Below are 21,581 nucleotides of genomic sequence, written 5' to 3' on the forward strand. Positions count from 1 at the left end.
AATTCCCTACTGTGAGGGGTGTGGCACATACATAAATAAAAATGGTCATTTTTACATATAACAACTGTATATATATGAATTAAATACATATATAAATATTTTACACTAAAAGGCCATCAACAGTGATACTCCCAGAACTAGAGGTATCACATGGGCTGCACTAGGAGACTGGTCACAGCTGCTAAGCAGCAGTCGCAGCAGTCTCCTATGCCTGTGGGGGAAGTGATCACACTGATCGTGCCCCCCATTGGCTATGCGCTGGGCTGAGGGGCTCGCACTGCCCCCCTCCCCAGTGCCCAGTGCCACTTTGCCGCGCTGCAAAAAAAAATGTTCCCAGAAGGGGGCATGGCCACGCCCCAACACCCGGCGCGGCTGTCGGCGCACCTGACCTCATTTCCTCACCAGAGCTCTCTCCTATATGTATTCAGCACTCACCTTGTCAATGATACAGAGACTGATGACCGTGTCTGGAGTGGAATGAGGGCGGAATCTGCCTGCCATCTTGCGTATGGACTGACAGTGTCACACTGTCTGTCACTGTACTAGACGGTGCCTGCGCTCCCAGAAAAATGGCTCCTCGCTCTTCTTGCCTCTGTGAGGAGACTGGAGAGCAGAGGAGTGCGGAAGTCGGGGGAGGCACAGCTGTTAATGACAGCTGACACAGGAAGGCAGCCAGCCAGCAGGGCTGCAGTGAAGACTATATGGTAATAGAAATATTAGTTGCAGGCATTTGCAAATACATGGGAAGCTGCTAGGCCACGTCACAGCTTCTCTGTCACTAGCAGTCCCTAACACTAAGGGGTTCACGTCCGGGGTGCAGGGCACCACAAAAAAATGTGCAGCCCAGGGCATCGCACGAAAAATGGAAAAAGAGTGACAGTGCAGTGTAAATATAGATGTGTGCGAGTAGTTAATAAGTGTTGACAAAGGGGATGCTTGCCTAGATTTCTGTGCACTGGAATTAGACACAATTGTGACCACTTTGGGAGTCTGAGTTGAATACAGTGGTGATATTGGGCACAGTGGAGCATGCATCCCGATTTGTTTGTACAGAGCTGTGGCACAAATTTAGATGCACTGTAGCAGAAATGTATGGGGCATTCTTTGAGATTGGCCAGTGGCATAACTAGGGTATTTGGAGCCCAGGGCAGATGAAAAATAGAGCCCCCCCATGTGCGCACACCTTTGGCGCGTGCTCTGAACAAGTGGGCATGGCCACATACCACAATGTGCGTGGCCACTGAGAAATGGGGGCATGTCAACATGACACATCACCATTTCTTGTCACTCTGGGAGTATTCATTTCCATTCCATATGCACCTTAATGCACCCAGTAGTAGTGCCCCTTATAAAGTCATTAATAGTATACACCTCCTGATACATGGCAACCTTAAAAAAAATATTTTAAGGTTGCCATGTATCAGGAGGTGTATACTATTAATGACCAATATGATAAATTGGTATCATTTTTATATGTATATTGTGTATATTGTTTGAAAGCAATTTTATAATTATTGATCTAATACAGGTTGAGTCTCCCATATCCAAAATGCTTGGGACCAGGGGTATTTTGGATAACGGAATATTCCGTATTTTGGAATAATTGCATATCATAATGAAATATCTTGGGAATGGGACCCCAAAATACACACAGAATGCATTTATGTGTTATATACACCTTATACACACAGCCTGCAGGTCATTTTATACAATAGTTTCAATAATTTTGTGGCTCAAGCAAAGTTTGTGTACAGAAATTAAATTTATGTTTCATATACACCTTGGAGGTAATTTTGTACAATATTTTTAATAATTTGTGCCTTAGACAAAGTTTGTGTACATTGAACCATCAAAAATCAAAGGTTTCATTATCTCAGTCGTATTTCGGAATATTTGGATATGGGAGACTCAACCTGTAATTACATTTATGGTATTAGTCCTTAATATATTAAATATTTTTTATGAAACCAACTGAAAAGCGCTTTCTTTTCTTTATGGAAGTTTTTTCATAGAGATAATAGTGTCATTTAATACTAAATGAGTTTATTTTGCCCAGTGGTGGACTGCAGCAAAAAAAGAAAGCACATGATCCATCCTATATGTGCTGTAAAGCTTTGTGTGTAGAGGGCTGTTCCTAGGGATTAATGACTGCAGTAAGTTATCCTTTATAGTTATGCTTTCCTCACTCCGGTGTTACTAAATGATTAACATTTTAATAATTATTTAAGTTCCTGCTATAGAGTGATTTGAGAAACAATACATTTGCATTTTAAATGTGATTACAAAAAGTTTATTATAAAAAGAAAAGCTTACACAAAGCCCTTTGCTATAGGAGAGCAGTTTTCCATTTATTGCTGCAGCGTACATAAGAAATCTGCAGATTCCTGTATAACCTTATCAGTGCGGCAGAAGGCTCAGAGCTCGTCCCTTGGTGCTTTCAGGGGAAAATGCTGGAATTCCTTTGGAACGTCTTCTCCTTTCTTTGATTTTTTATAAAATCCTGCATCATCCAGGATTGCAGATAGTTCATCAGCTGTCTTATCTCTTACTTTCACCACCTAAAAAAATATAATGATAATTGGTCCAAATGGAAGTGGAGTCAGGATGAGGGCTGATGATAGCTTTATAGGCTTCTGCACAGGATGATTGCCTGTTATTCAGCACATCTCTGGTTCAAGTTGTGGGACATGGATTTTTGTAGTTGGGGGTCAAAGTTTGTGCATCTGCGACTGGGCCATTGGCTCAAAGGGGAAATATGGAAGTACTGTATTTCAAATTGCGCCACCTTGTGACAGCATTGCTCAATGATCCGGCAAGGCACTGAAACATTCCAATGCATGCAGTATAGGTTGAGTGACATAAGAAGGTGGTGGCAAGAAGACAGTGGGGAAAATAAGCATTCTTTTACAGGTTTGCTTGAATAAAACTATATGCATGGAAGAAGAGCTACGGGTAGTCATATCTTGATTGATCACCAGTCAGCAGGAATATAACTCTGTGCCTCAACTTAATGCAAAGTTTTGGAGGATTTTCAATAAATATTACTAAATACACAGGGGCAGTATAGTTTTTGCTTTGGAAACCCTTTTGCTCATGGACATAACACAAGTAAGAGTGGGCTCTATTCATTATGTTAAGTCGGACCTCAATAATTAACATTTTTACTCGCCATGAGTACTGACGGAATTCATTATTGCTCCGGGGCAAAGACAGCAGATCCAAAAATCAGCTGTCTCCACGAGTTTTTTCACTACTCCTTTTGGGGCAGTGTAACTAGTGCGCATGTGTGTCCTACAGGGTACGCATGTGCACTAAAGCCCCAGCATCCGGCGAAAGGAGCCGGACAGGGGCGGAGGGATCCGAAAGGATCCCTTTTCGCAACCCTGGACTCCTTTGCATGGGAAAGGAATGGGAAATCTGAGGATGGCGAATGCCCCCGCAGTGAAGCTTCGGACATGTATTTTTGGAGCTTGATGAATTCTGTCCCCATTCCAGGCCATTCCGCAAGAGAAATGTAAGCATGAGATATCTGTGATATCTCCTGCTTTACCTTCTTGATGAATGTCCGGAAAAATTAATTTCTACAATTGACGAATAGAGCCCATAGTGTGAAATGTATAAGGAGAAAATAGGACAAAGTGGAAGACATTGGAGCAAAATCAAGCTTAAAAGTATTTCTGGCTGAATGAGAAAACACTGATAGGTCAAGTGAAAGACAGTAAAGCTGAATAAAACATTGGGGAGACACTTGACAAGGCAAGAGAAGACAGTGGAATGGGCATGGGACAACAATGGAACAGCAGGGGAAAAAAGTGAAATAGACATTTGAGGCAAAAGAGAGACATTGGGCTCTATTTATTAACATTATTTTTACTAAAATTAAGTGAAAAAGGGTGTTTTCACACCCTTTTCACATTATTTTAGTTTCACCTATAGTTACTATAGGGCAATTGGAGTAGAATTAGTAAAATTCTACTCCAACCCCTAGTATCACTTATTTTTAGTAAAGCAGATCGCATTTCCCATAATTGTAATGGGAAATGTGATCCGACCATAGTTACTAAAAATAAATTGTAAAAAAATACCGGGGGAAGCCCTGTGATAATAACACCACCTGGAGGTGGCGTTATCCAGGGTCTCCCCCGGTTACCGGGCTCCCACTCTGCTCTAACGGGGAGAGCAGAGCCGGGAGCCGGTACCAGTAATCAGCTGTGTGGTCTAAATAGACCGCAAGCTGATTGCTGTAAAAAAAAGAAAAAAAAAATGAAACATTTTTTTTTTACTTACCTGACTCCAGGGACCGGTGATCGGGCCTCCGGTGATGGCTCCTCTCCGGTCAGCTGGTCTCCCACAGTGCACTGCTGCCCGGTCATCAGGTGATCGGGCCCCAGTGCAGTATGGGAGATCACCTGATCGGGAAGCCCGGAGAAGATCACCGGAGGCCAGGAGGATGCAGGTAAGTGTAATGAAGGGAGGGGGGGTCGCGGGGTGGGGAGGGGGGGGTCGCTGGGGTCCGCGATCGCGGGGGGCGGGGCTTAGCACCAGTGGGGGGGCAGCAGCGACGGTGGGGAGGCGCATGCGTGGGCTCTTAGTCACGGTATTTTTTCCGAAAATACCGCGACTAGAGTGCGGATGGGATCCGCAGGGACAGAGCTTTATCGCAAGCTCTGTCCCTGCAAGGGATTTATAGTAAATCCCTGTGATATTGCCTGAATTCGCAATGCGAATTCACTCGGTAATATCACACTACAATCCGCATTCAATATGCGGATTGTAGTAAATAGAGCCCAGAGGCATAGACTGGTGAGAATGCAAAGGACAGGTGATGAGAGAATTATGATGATATTGGGGCAGACAGGGAATGGATATTGGATCTGGCCTGAGGGCTATATTCTGGCAGACATGGAGAAGATTTCAGAACAGTGTTTCCCAGCTCCAATCCTCAACAACCCTAGCAGTGCACATTTTACACCTCTCCTCAGTATCACCGTTTACAGTAACAGTAATGAACAATTGCAGTAGCTCCACCTGTGGATCTTTTAAAATGTGTCAGCCATTAATGAATACACCTGTGTACAAATTAGAAGATCTTTATAACATACAGTATACCCCTTTTACACCAGAGCGAAAACCCGGGTTATTGCAGGGTTAACCCGGGTTGCTCCTAGGTGTAAAAGGGGCCAGGTTAGAGTCCTGGGTGAAGTGCCCCGGCAATCCAACCCAGGTAACTTGCACGATTTAATACGGGAACGACCCGTGAAACCCTGCTGTGTAAACGGGTAACCTGGGTTGTCCGACCGGGTCCCGTTTACAGCATGGGGACTTCCGGGTTTCTCATCGCTTGGAGATTATGTCATCTCCAAGCACCGGGAGAAGTGCTCTACTGCACCCATGTGCAGTGTGAATGGTGCCGGATCAGCGCTGTAGTGGAAATGAGGTATGTCCAGGGTCTGACCTGTTTTGGAACTATGTTCCAAATCTCGGATCACACCCTGGACTTAGGTTGAAAAGCAGTATGAGAGGTCCCTGAAGGGGTCACACTGTTTTAAAACGAGTAAGCAGATATTGAAAAAGGCATGCGGTACAGACTAGAACAGATAGAAGACAAAGGTCACAGGAGAGATGTGAGCAGTCAGCAAGGACATACATGAGATAGCTGAGACAATGGGGGCAGGCAAAAGAAAGACTTGAGACAAGTCTAGGCCCTCTAACTTTGCCTGAGCACAAGAGACTTTAGCAATTAGAGGAGGAAGAAACAGTTCATAAGCTTTAAATAATAACAAGCTGCAATAGAAAGTCAGGATCACAGTGAATAATTCATATTGTCTTTATGCTTTATAAATGAACATTTACATTTTGGGGTTTAGTTATCCTTTTAATATATATGTCCTCACATTCAGTATAGCATGAAAGCACTGTAATAATAATTTATATCTGAAAAAGGCTTTATATATGCACATTTTACAGATTCCTGATTAAAAAAATGTAATATGTGCACATAGTATCTGCTGTACAGGATACAGTACATGACAGATCCAAAGAACACATAATTTCTAAATCTGTTTAGTGTATAAATGCAGTCAGATTAATTAGACTGCTTCCAAAAATAATCAAATAAAAATATAAAACAAATGTAACTGGTTACATTAAAGGAAAAGAGAAGATACATTTTAAATGTTGTGTACATTCCATTTGATTGAAATGTATATAATAGCTCTCCATAGATAGCAACAATATACAGTCAGGTCCATAAATATTGGGACATTGACAGAATTTTCATATTTTGTCCTCTATTCACCACCACAATGGCTTTAAAATGAAACAAACAAGATGTGCTTTAACTGCAGACTTTCAGATTTAATTTGAGGGTAATTATAATTATAACGGTGTAGGAATTACAACGGTTTCTATATGTGCCTCCCACTTTTTAAGGGGCCAAAAATAATGGGACAAACTAAACAATCCTAAATCTAACTTTCACTTTTTAATACTTTGTTGCAAATCCTTTGCAGGCAATTACATCCTGAAGTCTGGAACGCATAGACATCACCAGACGCTGGGTTTCATCCCTGGTGATGCTCTGCCAGGCCTCTACTGCAAATGTCTTCAGTTCCTGCTTGTTCTTGGGGCATTTTCCCTTCAGTTTTGTCTTCATCAAGTGAAATGCATGCTCAATCGGATTCAGGTCAGGGGATTGACTTGGCCATTGCATAACATTCCACTTTTTAGCCTTAAAAAACTCTTTGGTTGCTTTTGCAGTATGCTTCGGGTCATTGTCCATCTGCACTGTGAAGCGCCGTCCAATGAGTTCTGAAGCATTTGACTGAATATGAGCATATAATATTGCCCAAAACACTTCAGAATTCATTCTGCTGCTTTTGTCAGCAGTCACATCATCAATAAATACAAGGGAACCAGTTCCTTTGGCAGCCATACATGCCCACGCCACGACACTACCACCACCATGCTTCACTGATGAGGTGGTATGTTTTGGATTATGAGCAGTTCCTTTCCTTCTCTTCTCTTCCCATCACTCTGGTACAAGTTGATCTTTGTCTCATCTGTCCATAGGATGTTGTTCCAGAACTGTAATGGCTTTTTTAGATGTTGTTTGGCAAATTCTAATCTGGTCTTCCAGTTTTTGTGGCTCACCAATGGTTTGCATCTTGTGGTGAAACCTCTATATTCACTCTTGTGAAGTCTTCTCTTGATTGTTGACTTTGACACATATACACCTACCTCCTGGAGAGTGTTCTTGATTTGGCCAACTGTTGTAAAGGGGTTTTTCTTCACCAGGGAAATAATTATTTTGTCATCCAACACAGTTGTTTTCCGTGGTCTTCCGGGTCTTTTGGTGTTGCTGAGCTCTCCAGTGCATTCTTTCTTTTTAAGACTGTTCCAAACAGTTGATTTGGCCACACCTAATGTTTTTGCTATCTCTCTGATGGGTTTGTTTTGATTTTTCAGGGTAATGATGGCTTGCTTCACTGATAATGACAGCTCTTTGGATCTCATATTGAGAGTTGACAGCAACTGATTCCAAATGCAAATGTCACACCTAGAATCAACTCCAGACCTTTTACCTGCTTAATTGATAATGAAATAACGAGGGAATAGCCCACACCTGTCCATGAAATAGCTTTTGAGTTGATAGTCCCATTACTTTTGGCCCCTTAAAAAGTGGGAGGCACATATTGAAACTGTTGTAATTCCTACACCGTTCACCCGATTTGGATGTAATTACCCTCAAATTAAATCTGAAAGTCTGCAGTTAAAGCACATCTTGTTTGTTTCATCTCAAAACCATTGTGGTGGTGAATAGAGGCCAAAATATGAAAATTCTGTCAATGTCCCAATATTTATGGACCTGACTGTATATGGCATTTACAAACTATACTATTTGTATACTTAACTATGACATCACTTGAGTGATGAAATTCCACAAATCCTACAATTTTCTGAAGAAGTAAATAATTGACATTGTACTCATATGGTTTCCTATGTGTACTGTTGGAGGTATATGACATAATATCTTTTTTTCACTCAGAATAGGAGAAACTTTACAAGGGGAATGAGCCTACTGATTACTTTTGGACAGTAGGTAAATACAAATATGGTGCTTAGATTTCATAATACATAAACTTACCAAGTTTAGGCAGGTGTCACATGAGAAGGTTTTACTGCTGAAGTTTTTCCACCAGAAATACACATTGTTTTAAATTAGTTTTTCTTATGGAAATGAATGGTTTTGCATTGTTGATGTCTCATGGACAGACTTCATGGTCTGACAGCTTGTAAAAACTTTATTGAGTACTAAGAGCCTGCTGGAACGGCAACGGCAGCCTGTAGAGCCACCAGGAGCATCTTAAGGACTCTCCGGACAATGCTCTTCTTCCTGGTACTGGTGGAAAAATGCCCTTCTCCATCGCTGCCTATATCTCCAGCCTCATTTCCATTCATACTACCTCCCTCCCACTTTGTTTGCCTCTTCTCTTCCTCTTTGATCCCCTCCTTCCACTCTCTTCCGTACCACCCTCAACCTCTGGTATGACCTCCCACACCTAATTAGACTTACCCCGATAACTCAGTATTTAAATGTGTCCTTTCGACCTCTCTCTTCACTCAAGTCTTTCACCCTTCTTCCTGTTGGATGAGAAGTGCTCTGGCGCTGCCACCATATTCAGGGCAGACAGGTAAACTGAGCAGGCGGCCTGTAGGACCTGCCAGAAGTCAGTGAGAGGACTAACCTCTGACATGCACTACTGCACATGCGTGTCGTTTCCGCGCGTCTTTCTCCTTGGTATTCATGGCAACTAGACGTGACCGCAATACTCTCTAACATTCTAGCTGTGCAGAGCCTATATAAACACCACAAGTACACTATGTCACCAACGCTATAGTGTGTGGGCATAGTTCTAAAGCCTGCTGGTGCATTTACTGCTCAGACGCCCGGTGCATTACAACGCCCAGCAATACTTCTATATCTATTATACCTGTCATATCCATTATGCTACTTGGTTCAGTAAAACTAGGAACTAGTTAAGCTGTACCACGTGTGGACAAACTGCCACCAGCACAACACACTTAATATAACACACTCAATATAACACACTCATATATACTTTGATATTCCCTCCTGGTGGGTAATTTGTCAGGGGGACTACTATACCCAGCATCACTGCTGTGCACCGCACTGTTACACAGTTGCGCTAATAAGCTATGAGCCCAGCAGTCTCAAGTTATTTTGCTCTGGATTTCCATACACCTACCAATACTCTGCAAATACTTCCTAACTATCTAACCTCTGCTTTTCCATCTCTGCTCTCCCTCTTTGTGTACGCTCCTATGGGTTTTACCCCTATTTGTGGTGATTTGCAACCCTTGTGACACCATATAAATAAGAGATAATAACATTAATAATAATAATTGGACTGCTTAGAAAGCTGCCCAGGTATCATGTAGTGTAGTGCTTATGTAATGCTGTTCAGGATTTGACATATTGAAGTTATCTCTGTCTGTATCCCTGCAGCTTCTTGTGTTTCTTGCTTATATTATTAAGAATACCTTACAGTTTATGTGCCCTCAGCGGATAGCAGAGGATGTTAGTTATAGATATGAGTAGTTATTAATTGTTACTATTTGTTACTTGATATCTGTAACATTAAACCAACCTTGAGAACTTCATTTTTGTAATTGTAGAAAAGTATTTGAGGTTCAACATCTTCCCTGGATTCATATACAAGGTTATGGCTGTGAAATAAAGTGTTAAAGGAAACACAAATTGCAGCAGATAAAATTGATTTAATGTATTGCATTTTCCATCCCTTTCCTTGATATAAATGAACCAGATATGTTACTAACTGGAAATCACCCATTTTATCCAGCTAGCTATAGTTAAATAATGGTATACCAACATCTTTCAGTGATACTCTTCGATGCCAAGGTACTTCAAGTAGATATGGGCATCCGAGATAGCATTTATACACATTAATAACTAAGAAGGCCTAAAATAAAGTAGCCAGTGGTTTTAAAGAGATACAAGTAAACTTTTATATGACTACTAGCTACAACTACTAAGACAAGACTACTAGCAGTAAACTCTGGGAGTCAGTTGTTTACAGTATACTAAACAACATAGCAAGTACCAGCGTGGTATGTGAGGTCGACATATATCATCATCATAGTTGAAATGACGACAGTGACCATGTAAACATTCATCATGTCTATACGGATGACATGGCGACATGATAGAATGGCGACCTAGTGTCCCTGGTGGCCACTGGTCACTTTCTGGTGCCGGCAGCTGCAGCAGCTCCAGCGTCTTCTTCGAGGTCCCAGTGGTCACATGTGCAGCAGTTCCATCTAAGATGTCTGACGAGCATCAGTTCTAATACATATAATACATATAATTTCATTATCCCTAATCTTATTCACTAACCCTAACTAAACCCACAGCCTATCTATAACCTCCCCACGCAGCCTAACCATTGGCATTCTGAAAATGTCAACATTTCACATCAACATTCTGAGGATGTCTACACGTGACTGGATCCCGCAAGTACAATGGAGCTCACTTATAATACTGCAAAAAAAGCTGCCCCTGTAGTGCAAATGCAACAAGTGCTATGTAATGCACCTGTAGTTTGCTTCTAAAACTGCCAGTGTCTGTGGGGTGGTACCATTTTCCATAGTCTCCTGGGAAGAGCACAAGGCAATCATTTAGTGGTCTGCAAGGTTATTTTCTGGAAAAATAGGTTCAGGAACTATGGGTGTAGCTATAGAAAAACAATTATATATCTATTGTGATAGGATCACTGATGAAGTGGTCTGTGGCAGGTACATTTGTCCCAGATTCCTGTCTTATGTGTTTTAAACCTCCAGGAGAAAGTCTGCAGTGTAGCAGGCTTGAGTCTCGGCTTTTTGAAAAGCCGGTTTGGGACCTGGGGGTTGTGGGTGAGAGGAGAGGGAGGGCTCCACCCACGGCCACTCCAGGTTTTGGTTCTCTTAGCCTGGTAACAGGCTTGTTAGGGTTTCCACCTGAGAGTGGCCAATATAAGCCTAGTGTGTTGAGGGCTGATTGTCTCACCTGGGAGAGCAGACAGGGAGTTTGCTCAGAGACACTTGAAAACCTAACTGTGAGTGTTGTGCTGTGCCTTTGTTGCTGGTGAGGGCATTAGGCCTTGCCAGGTTCTGGTAGTGAGGGAACTACCTGTGAAGTTAGTGCCCCCACAGGGCTAGGATTTATGTTTGTTTTCTTTATGTTATTTCTGACATTGTACAATAAAGACTGGCGCCGACCAGCTTGTACTTGCATCCAGACTGGTGTGCTGCTTCCCTGCTGCTGTGTGTGTGTGTAAGGAAGGAGTCCTCTACCCAGGAGAGGGACCTCCTAATCTGACTGTGTCACAATATGGTGGAGAATGCGGGCACCCACACACACTGAAGTTGCAGCGAGAGGAAAACTTTCCGTTTAAAAATTAAAGGGACAGACACCCAATTTGTGAGTGTGGAAATAACACTGTGTCCTTGGAGTCCCATAGAGGAGGCGTCAGCCAATGCTCAGAGAGGCAAGGTTCAGCTTCCAACCTACACCCCAGGACAAAATGGAGGACATTATTAAGGCCTTGCTTCAAGCTACAGCAGCTCAGCAGGAGACAAACAAACTTCAGCAGGAATCTACCAGAGCTCAGCAGGAATCTACCAGAGCTCAGCAGGAGACTAACAGACTTCAACAGGTCGCCATTGAGGAAACCCGCCAGGCCTTAGCGGAAAACAGCCAGGCCATAAGAGAGGTGGTACAGCACCTGGTCGCCCGGCTCAGAGATGTAAATACTGGTCCTCCCACCACCACTCACTCCGTACGAGCCAGTCACTTCCTCCAAAAGATGACTTCGGGCGATGATGTGGAGGCCTATCTCGCCGCATTTGAAAGAACGGCTGAAAGGGAGAGTTGGCCCCAGGAGCAGTGGGCAAGTCTGGTGGCACCTTTTTTGTCTGGGGAGCCACAAAAAGCATATTTCGACTTATGCCTGGCTGATACCAAGGACTATAAAAAACTAAAACAGGAGATCCTAACTCGTTTGGGAGTCACCACCTTTGTTCGTGCCCAACGGGTCCACCGCTGAGAGTTCCATATGGACAAGCCTCCACGTTCACAGATGCATGACCTCGTCCATCTGTCCTCAAAATGGCTACAGCCCGAGACGCTGACTGGACCACAGATCGTGGAAAGGGTCGTGATGGACCGGTACCTGCGATCATTACCTGCGACTCTGCGCAAGTGGGTGAGCCATGCAGACCCTAAGACCGCAGACCAGTTGGTCGAGCTAGTGGAGAGGTACGTGGCAGCTGAGGAGCTCAGGAGTATGCCCCACCAAGCCCCGATGGCGCCCCGGGGAACTCCCACCGACACTGGTAAGACTGTTCCAGGGGAGAAGGGTGCTGGGCGGTGGGATGTACCTAAGACTGAGGGTGTAGAACCTGGAGACAGGCCTGCCAGGCCAGGAAGGTTCTTGCCCCGTAAACGACTAGACATTAATATGATTCAGTGTTTCCGGTGTGGTGACTTCGGCCATATTTCCGCTAATTGTTCACTTACAACTGAACCTATGCAATGTGATACTGCTCATGTCTACCGCAGGGGGTCTTTCTTTGCACAGACAGCCTGTACGGCTGACCGGCAGGCTGAGACTGATAAGCACATGTGTGTACTCACTGTAGATGGCAACCGAGTAGAGGCACTGTTAGACTCTGGTAGCTTGGTCACACTTATGAAAGCTGAGCTGGTGAACCCCTTGAGGCATAAGGGAAAAACTGTTGGTGTGACCTGCATACATGGGGATAATCGATATTATGTTACTGCCGAGGTGAACATCGAGACACCATGTGGCTCTGCTATAGTTTCTGTGGGTTTGGTGCCTGGTCTGATGTATGATGCAATATTGGGGAGAGACTTTGCTCACTTCTGGAAATTGTGGGAAAGCCGTTTTGTTCCAGAAGTGAACAACCCCGGTCCACTTGAGAAGGTTGTTGATATAGTGGAGGAGGGTTTCTTCTGAGTCAGAGTTATTCCCTTTTCCTACTATGGTTGGCGAACTAGAGAATGCGGAGCGTGACGGTGGCCCGCCAACTGATGTGCCTCCCATTAAGGTGGGAAGTGTTGTTGGGCCAGTGGATCGTCTGCCTGATTTAGAGGTCAGAAGAGAGGTCTTTTCCGTGGAGCAGTTGAATGACCCTACTTTGGTAAAAGCCAGGGAGAATGTAAAAGTAGTTGATGGTAAACCCGTAGACCCTGATAGTCCTTTGTCCTATCCCCACATGGTAATGTGTCAGGATTTGTTATATCAGGTGACTAAGAAGGGGGAAGATATTGTGGAACAACTAATAGTTCCCAAAGCCTACAGAAGAACAGTGTTGGATCTGGCCCATGGTCATATAACGGCAGGCCATCTAGGGGTAGAGAAAACCACTGAGCAAATAATGCAGAGGTTTTTCTGGCCCAGGCTTCATAAAGAGGTATCTGACTTCTGCGCATCCTGCCCTGAGTGTCAGTATCATGCTCCCAGACCACATTTAAAGGGTCCACTAGTTCCATTGCCTATTATAGAGGTACCGATAGTGAGAGAGCACCTGGAACAGGCTCAACAGGCACAGCAGAGGGTATACAACCGCAATGCTCGGTTACGCAGCTTTGCTCCTGGGGACAGAGTGTTAGTGTTTGTTCCCACTGTGGAAAATAAACTTTTGGCTAAATGGCAAAGCCCCTTTGAAATCTTAGAAAGAGTGGGACAGGTCAATTACAAAGTTTATCAGCCGGGGAAAAGAAAGCCGGAACAGATATACCATAAAAATCTGTTAAAGCCCTGGAAAGATAGAACGGTACTGTCGGCCGACCGAGCCCCTCCAGTAAATCTAAAGCCCTATAGGTTACCAGTAGCACAAAGAGAATCGGTGTCGAAAGAAATTAAAAATATGCTAGAGTTAGGGGTTATTGAAGAATCACATAGTGAATGGTTAAGTCCCATTGTGTTGATTCCAAAGCCCGACGGGAGTGTGCGTTTCTGCATTGACTTCCGAAAGTTGAACAGTGTTTCAAAATTCGATGCCTACCCGATGCCACAGTGGAGAAGGAGGCGTTGGCCATAAAGTGGGCGTTAGAGGCTCTCAGGTACTACTTGGTTGGAAGAAAGTTCAAATTGACCACTGACCATGCCCTTTGAAGTGGATGTCTGGAAATAAGGACAGTAATGCGAGAATTACGAGATGGTTGTTGGCGTTACAAACTTTTAAATTTTCAGTGGAACACAGGCCAGGGGGCCTGTTGTTTAATGCAGACGCGTTGTCACGTGTTCATTGTTTGGGGGCTTCAGTTGTTCCGCCCCATAGGTCGAAACAAAGGGGGGGATATGTGATAGGATCACTGGTGAAGTGGTCTGTGGCAGGTACATTTGTCCCAGATTCCTGTCTTATGTGTTTTAAACCTCCAGTTGAAAGTCTGCAGTGTAGCAGGCTTGAGTCTCGGCTTTTTGAAAAGCCGGTTTGGGACCTGGGGGTTGTGGGTGAGAGGAGAGGGAGGGCTCCACCCACGGCCACTCCAGGTTTTGGTTCTCTTAGCCTGGTAACAGGCTTGTTAGGGTTTCCACCTGAGAGTGGCCAATATAAGCCTAGTGTGTTGAGGGCTGATTGTCTCACCTGGGAGAGCAGACAGGGAGTTTGCTCAGAGACACTTGAAAACCTAACTGTGAGTGTTGTGCTGTGCCTTTGTTGCTGGTGAGGGCATTAGGCCTTGCCAGGTTCTGGTAGTGAGGGAACTACCTGTGAAGTTAGTGCCCCCACAGGGCTAGGATTTATGTTTGTTTTCTTTATGTTATTTCTGACATTGTACAATAAAGACTGGCGCCGACCAGCTTGTACTTGCATCCAGACTGGTGTGCTGCTTCCCTGCTGCTGTGTGTGTGTGTAAGGAAGGAGTCCTCTACCCAGGAGAGGGACCTCCTAATCTGACTGTGTCACACTATGCATTATCTATATTACATATACATAAATATAGTATTTAGAAAAGAAGGCACTCAAAAGGGACTTTAAAATTAAACAACTTATGTTATGGAAAATACATTACGTTATAGATACTGAGATTATCATGAACTGAGTTCCTGCTTGTTCCTAATGAAAAATAGCCCTGGTGGTCTGTAACCAAATTCACTAAGGGATCTGTGAGGGATGCGGTCATAATACCAACAGTTGGGATGCCTGCGCTTAGAATGCCGGCGCCAGAATCCCGACACCAGTCAGAATCCTGGCACTGGCATCCCAATGGTAAATACTGGGGTTAGGGGGAGGTTTAGGGTAAGGGTTAGGCACTAGGGGATGGGTTAGGGTTAGGTACTAAAAGGAGAGGGTTAGGTTAAGGCACTTGGTGGGTTAGGTTTAGGCACTGGGGGTGAAGTTAGATTTAGCCAGCGGGCAGGGCCTGCTCTAGGGGTGTTCGACCTGAGCGGTCAAACAGGGATGCCACCCATAGAGGGCGCAACCTCCCCAGCATCACGATTTCAGTGGGACAGTACTGTCCCGCTGTTCCACTCGTGGGCCCGCGGGTGGTCAAAACGGGGGGTTGATGACCCCCAATGCCCAGGGCCGGCCCGTCCGTTAAGCAAACTACGCAGCTGGAGCTGTGGGCGGCGGTCCCCAGTGCCACAGTCCTTCCCACACCCTAGCACTACCGCCGCAGCCACACTCCTCCTCCTCTTCCCACCCCCCCCCCCTTTGCCGCCGCCACACTCCCCCAACCCCCCCCCCCCTACCGCGGCAGCCGGAGCTCACTCCTGAGCTCCGGCTCCCCCCCTATGGTAATTAGGACATGCCCCAAATTCATGCGTGGCTTAGCTGCGTGCGATAAGGAGTGCAGAGCAGTCGGACGGCACAGGGTGCTATTAGCCCTGGAGATGGCCCTGGCAGCAGGGAGGTAGGGTTAGGGGTAGGGAGAGGGGGAGGGTCAAGGTCCCGAGTGCCGGCATCCCGCACCCAACCCAGGGTTAAGGTGTGGGAAAAACCCATTGATACCGATTTTGAGTCCCAAGCGGCAGCCTCCCATACCCAACCCGTCTGTAAAATGAGCTGTTTCACTGGTACTTTATCTCTCTTCAAGGCTTAGTACATCTCCCCTTGGATCTTAGTGAATTAGTATAATTCATATCCAGTAAACTCTAAAACAAAAGGATACTACAGTGCCCAGATCTCCATCATGAATTTGTAAAGCTCCGGCTTACTCTTTATTGTACATCCTACGACACTAGGTGCCTGCAGAAAAATTAGATCAAATTAATAACAAATTAAACTTAACTGGATTTTACTGTCGTATACAAACAGCATGAACAGAAATGTGAAAAGAAGAAGGAGCTTTAGTTGCATGGTTTAGAGATCTTTGATATCTCATGTGTTCAGCTTTCGGTTAATTGCCTGGACACTTTAATCAGGGGATGATATACTGTGCAGTTCTAAAAATAAATATGTGCATTTGTAATTGCAATATTAGTGCTGTTCTGAGATTACCTTGCTTAAAAGTACAGAGATAATAATTCCCTCCAATCAGGGCTCAGCATACATCATACTTACCTACTCTGCCAAAAGGTGCTGGTCATTCATAATATTTTGGGTAGTCCCCTGCAACCACAAAAGAGTGGGCAGATCTCCAACATCCCGCCCACTTCCTAGTGACGTGGCCAGGATGGGGAGACAACACCGGGAAATACTGCTCCGTAGGGAGGGGCAGGTGTAAAATTATGCAAATTTCATTGTTTTAGCCCATAGAACAGAGACTTGCTGCATTTTACTGTACCACGATAGGGGTGGAGCCTATTAACATAAAGAGCCCAGCCCTGCACTCAAAGTGGTCATTTACATCTCTCCGGGCTTCTCCCGGAGAAGAGAATGAAAAAGTAGGCAAGTATGGCATACATTACTTTGACCCCTAATACTCAGCCTGTGATTGATGATGAGCTAATAGAGACACTGCGGAAGGAATAACAGCCCCTTTCATTGTAGCTGCCGGCTAGTGACTTCACACTGTCATATAATCTTTTGGTGTTGACCCGGTGCACAAACAGAACTTGCAGACTCCCTCTCACCTGGTCCCCTTATATGCCTATTCATAAGGAAGGTTTTATTTTTAACAATTAATTAATTAATTACATTTAAATAGTTGACAGTGGATGGGATTGTCTGACTCCTATCTCAGTTATGGTTATACTGCATATTAAGGCTTATTATTTTAATAAATTAATACATTTCTTGAAACTAATCCATGCACCCATCGTTCCTCTTTTGTCTTGGTCTTAGCGATTCAGTTATCTGTACACAGAAGCAGCAGGATATGGATTTGCACTATAAACTGGTATAAGAATACAGTAAGTAGTTATTTTTCCTGTGCCGGATTTGTTTGTTTCCTTATTTTAACGGAAATTTGTCTGGTTATTTAATAACATAAAGTTTCCATAATGGGCCACTTCAAAATGGAAGACTGTCAAAATCCATAGGGTGAGATGAATCGAGCCTTGTTGGTATTTTAGCAAAGCTTATAAATCAGACAAGTGGTGGTGTTGCCAATAGTGCTAACAAACAGATTATGGGACATATTCAATTAGGTGCAAAAAGTTGTTTTTGGCGAAAAGTGTTCGCAGGGCAAAGTTTTTGCCTCATTCGCCAGTTTTGATGCAATCTTTTTGCATACTCTCTCAATGCCTGCTCCCGCTTTGCTCCCTATCTAATTGCAAAACACACGAAAACGCATATGTGCAATAATTGCGCATGGCGAAACTAGCGCAAAGATTTTTGCGAAATCAGTCTGTACCCCATAAAAAGCCTGACACTGGAAATCAATATAGAAGTGTATTAATAGCCCTAATTAAATTGAGTAAAATGGCTGTGTTGAAAAATGATAAAAAGCTATTTCTTAAAAATAAAAAATGCTGTAGATAAATTGGGGGCACATTATAATGGGTACTAGTATATTTTTGTGTCTATAAAGTGCAGTTTTAAAAGATGTTAAAAATGCACCTGCTGCAGCCTCCTGCAATCCTTAAAACACCTGTCCCATCCATACTGCCCCCCAAAACACCTGCCCCATCCATACTGCCCCCCAAAATACCTAACCCACTACTTTAAACCCATTTTCCTACACTTTTTACATTTTCACCCAAAAAATTACATGTCATTATTAGGGGAAATGAAGCTAATTTTATCATTTTTTTTTTTTGCCTAATTAGTCACTAGGGGGTGTCCATGGCGGTTCTGAACCAAGTACCCACATTTTTAGCCAAAAATAGAGATTTTGCACATTTTATCACCTGCCTATGAGATGGGGAAAACCTATCGCCGGTTTCTACCTATAGAGTTTTCGTACACGCGAACACTCCGGCAATTAGATTAGCGCAATATGAACGTATCCGCGAAAAGTTTGCCCATGAACGTTTTTCGCCAACCGTGACTTTTTGCTCCTAATTGAATATGGCCCCATGCCTATAATTTTCTAGAATGAGAAATGACAGCTAGAATCTGATTGGTTGCTATGGGTTTAGAAGCTTTAGTAAATCTACCCCTTGGAAAGAAATAAAATTGAGTAATTGCCCATAGCAACCAATCAGTATCTGTTATTTCATAGACTGTGCTACATAAATGACATCTAGAAGCTGATTGGTTGCTTTGTGCAACTTCTCCATTTTATCTCTCTCCAAGGCGTGCATGTGTGTGTGTTAGGGCATACATATTGTAAACTCCACTGGGGCAGGGACTGATGTGAATGACCAAAATATTCTCTGTAAAGCGCTGAAGATATGAGCACTATATAAATAACTGGTAATAAATAATAATATACAGTACTATGCTACTATATTTGGAATGGTGAATCACAAGACGGTCTGTAAAAGGTTCAACTAGCCTTAGCCAAAGCATTTCTGTTCCATAAATACTCAGCAAGACAATTAACATCTCTTTAAGAATGTTGGATTATGTGGCAGAGTGGGAGCAAAGTAAACAGAGGATCACATACTGAATGACTAAATATAGACTATACTTACCGACTTTTAATATCTCCTCCCCAGGAGATGCCCGGAAAGGAGACACAGCTGGGCACCTTGTGGGTGGGGCCGAGTTCATATGTCAATAGGCCCCACCCCTGTCACTGAAAACTGCCACAAATTGCAGGACAGCGTGGAGGGAGCAGGACTAAATGACGCGTTTTTGCCCATAGCGGGTACACATTAGATGATATACCCGATATGAAGGCCCATTCTGCAGGATCGGATGACATATTGTCTAGTGTGTACCCAGCTTAACTTGCAGGGACAGTAGATATTGCTACCACTGTCCCTGCAAGTTATAGATAGTACACAGATGTAATAAGCTTGCAGAGTACATCCCGCCATGCATCGCATCCCTACTGATCGCATATGTACTAACATATGCGATCAGTAGCACAAAGGACAGCTCTTCTGATAAGAGCTGTCCTTTGTGATGTGCGCTGTGCCGTGGACTTCCGGGTTTATGACCCAGGAGTCCATCTGTGCATGCGCAGAGTGACATGGCGGCCGCGGGGCATGCTGGGAGGGATCCGATCAGATCCCTCATAGCAGCGCGATGCGGTAGAAGCCCATAGGCTTCTATAGGGTAACGCCAGCAAAAGCTGGCATTACCCTCCGCATCGGACCCAGCAGCTAGGTGATGATACCTACAGAAAATCCGGTAAAACCCGGAAAACAGGGATTTTACCGCATTTTCCATTTAGTACATCCTGTCCAGAAGGAGCAATGTTGTTTGAAACAAAAAAATCTGTTTTTATATGTAGTGTTCATTCTAGCACCCTGCACCTGTCACAATCCATGCAGTTCCTCTTTCCTGCCTGGGGTGTCACTCTCTGCTCTGGTGCTTCTAGCTGTATCTCAGCAGTTTGTTGCATCAGCTGTGTGTGCTAGAAGAACCACAGCAGAGAGTGATACCCCAGGAAGGAAAGAGGAACTGCATGGGTTGTGACAGATGCAGGGTACTAGAATGAACACTAATATGGATTATTAATAATCGTGGCATTGCCGCAAGTATTAATACATATGAACCTTCACATCTAAACAAACTCTTCTCTTACACACTCACTGGCTATAACAATGTGCTTTTCCTGAGACAGCACCTGTAGCAACTATTAATTTAAAGGTTTGATTCTTTTCATTTGTTACACCTAAGCACTTTATTACTGCAGGGATTGCACATGCACCATGCACTTTATAATCAGTCTGCTAATGCTGGGATATCAGGAAATGATGGGTTGCAAATTATTTGAGATTGAATTCACCCACATGTAATTTAGAAGCTGATGATATATATCTCACAATTTTATCTCACATCAAGTTTTGATACATATGCCCCATTGTTCAAAAATGTATTGGGTTTACACATCTCACAGATGGCCGGCAAGATATATTGTTCATCGACCATATGGACGATATATCATCTTGTGTGTACACAGCATTAGTACTTAGCATGAAACTTATGGTGCTACAACAAACAGCATATAATGTGATATAACTTTGTGTTACTATTCTCTACATCGCTTATGAGCCACATATTACATGTTCTATATTTCGCTGATGATATGGAATGTGAAAAACAAAACCTAAATTAATGGAGAGCAACATAATATTTTTTCATGGACCTTGGCTGTTCAGTTACTAGCTGAAAGATGAACTCTTAGAACACTTCATTATGTTTATTATATTTGACATAAAATTATCAATTTATAATGCCTTTTATTTCGTAATACTTATTATTTTATCAAACATTGTGTATGCCTTCTAAAAAGCTACTTCATTTTATTAAATCCGTTTCATTGTTGGACAAAACCAATTTATACAGCATTACCGTATTGTTATTATTAAAATGATCTTGTTATAAGTTAATGCAATGAAAACAGCAATACAACATAGTAAGCGTTATATACTTACAATGATAGTCCCCCTGGCAATTTCAGTGTCTTCAATAAGTGTCCTTACTATAGTGTCAGTATTGTTAGCTGAATTGGCACAAATAGAGTAGGCCAAGAAACACAGCAAAGCTCCTTGGAACATATTTGTAGTTGTCACTGAGTAAAATACACAGTTGTACAAAACAGCTTAAAATATTGTGAGGCTGAACCATCTTTTCAGCGGGGGTGTTGCTATTGTGCTAATGATGGAAGTTACAGAAGCAGAACGTACCATGCGATTACCATGAAACTGGACAGGTGTTTCAAAATCACATTTTCTCAGATGAAACAGGCTTTGTTTATCAAGGTGTTATTTATAACATTCATTATTTAACTGAGTAAAACATTAACAAATTAACGTAAAGGCAATGAGTTACAAAATTGTTCTGGGGATAGAAATGTTAAAAGCAATATTTTAAAAAATTAAATCAGAGTAAAACCAATATAATGATCAACTTTGGCTTCACTCTGTATTTCATCTCAATGACTTTTCCGCCTTCATTTATCTCCTCCCCTCCTGATGTAAGAAAAAAAAAGTTTTCCGATGTGATATTTTTCTATATATCTATGTATGTTT

The 21,581-nt window shown here is 43.3% G+C and overlaps 1 protein-coding gene across 1 annotated transcript; it reads right to left on the reverse strand.

The window, feature by feature from the left end:
• Positions 1-2,414: 2,414 nt before the first annotated feature.
• LOC148521481 (selenoprotein M-like) lies at positions 2,415-21,107 on the reverse strand. Its single transcript, XM_088475176.1, has 4 exons — positions 20,985-21,107; positions 16,220-16,296; positions 9,672-9,750; positions 2,415-2,558 (listed from the first exon to the last, which is right to left on the reverse strand). The coding sequence occupies exons 1-4, from the start codon at positions 21,105-21,107 to the stop codon at positions 2,415-2,417; spliced, it is 423 nt and encodes a 140-aa protein (XP_088331302.1).
• Between the last annotated feature and the right edge of the window lie 474 nt (positions 21,108-21,581).

The sequence above is a fragment of the Taudactylus pleione genome, unplaced genomic scaffold, assembly GCF_031769625.1.
Source record: "Taudactylus pleione unplaced genomic scaffold, aTauple2 ptg000162l, whole genome shotgun sequence".
NCBI classification, from domain to species: domain Eukaryota; kingdom Metazoa; phylum Chordata; class Amphibia; order Anura; family Myobatrachidae; genus Taudactylus; species Taudactylus pleione.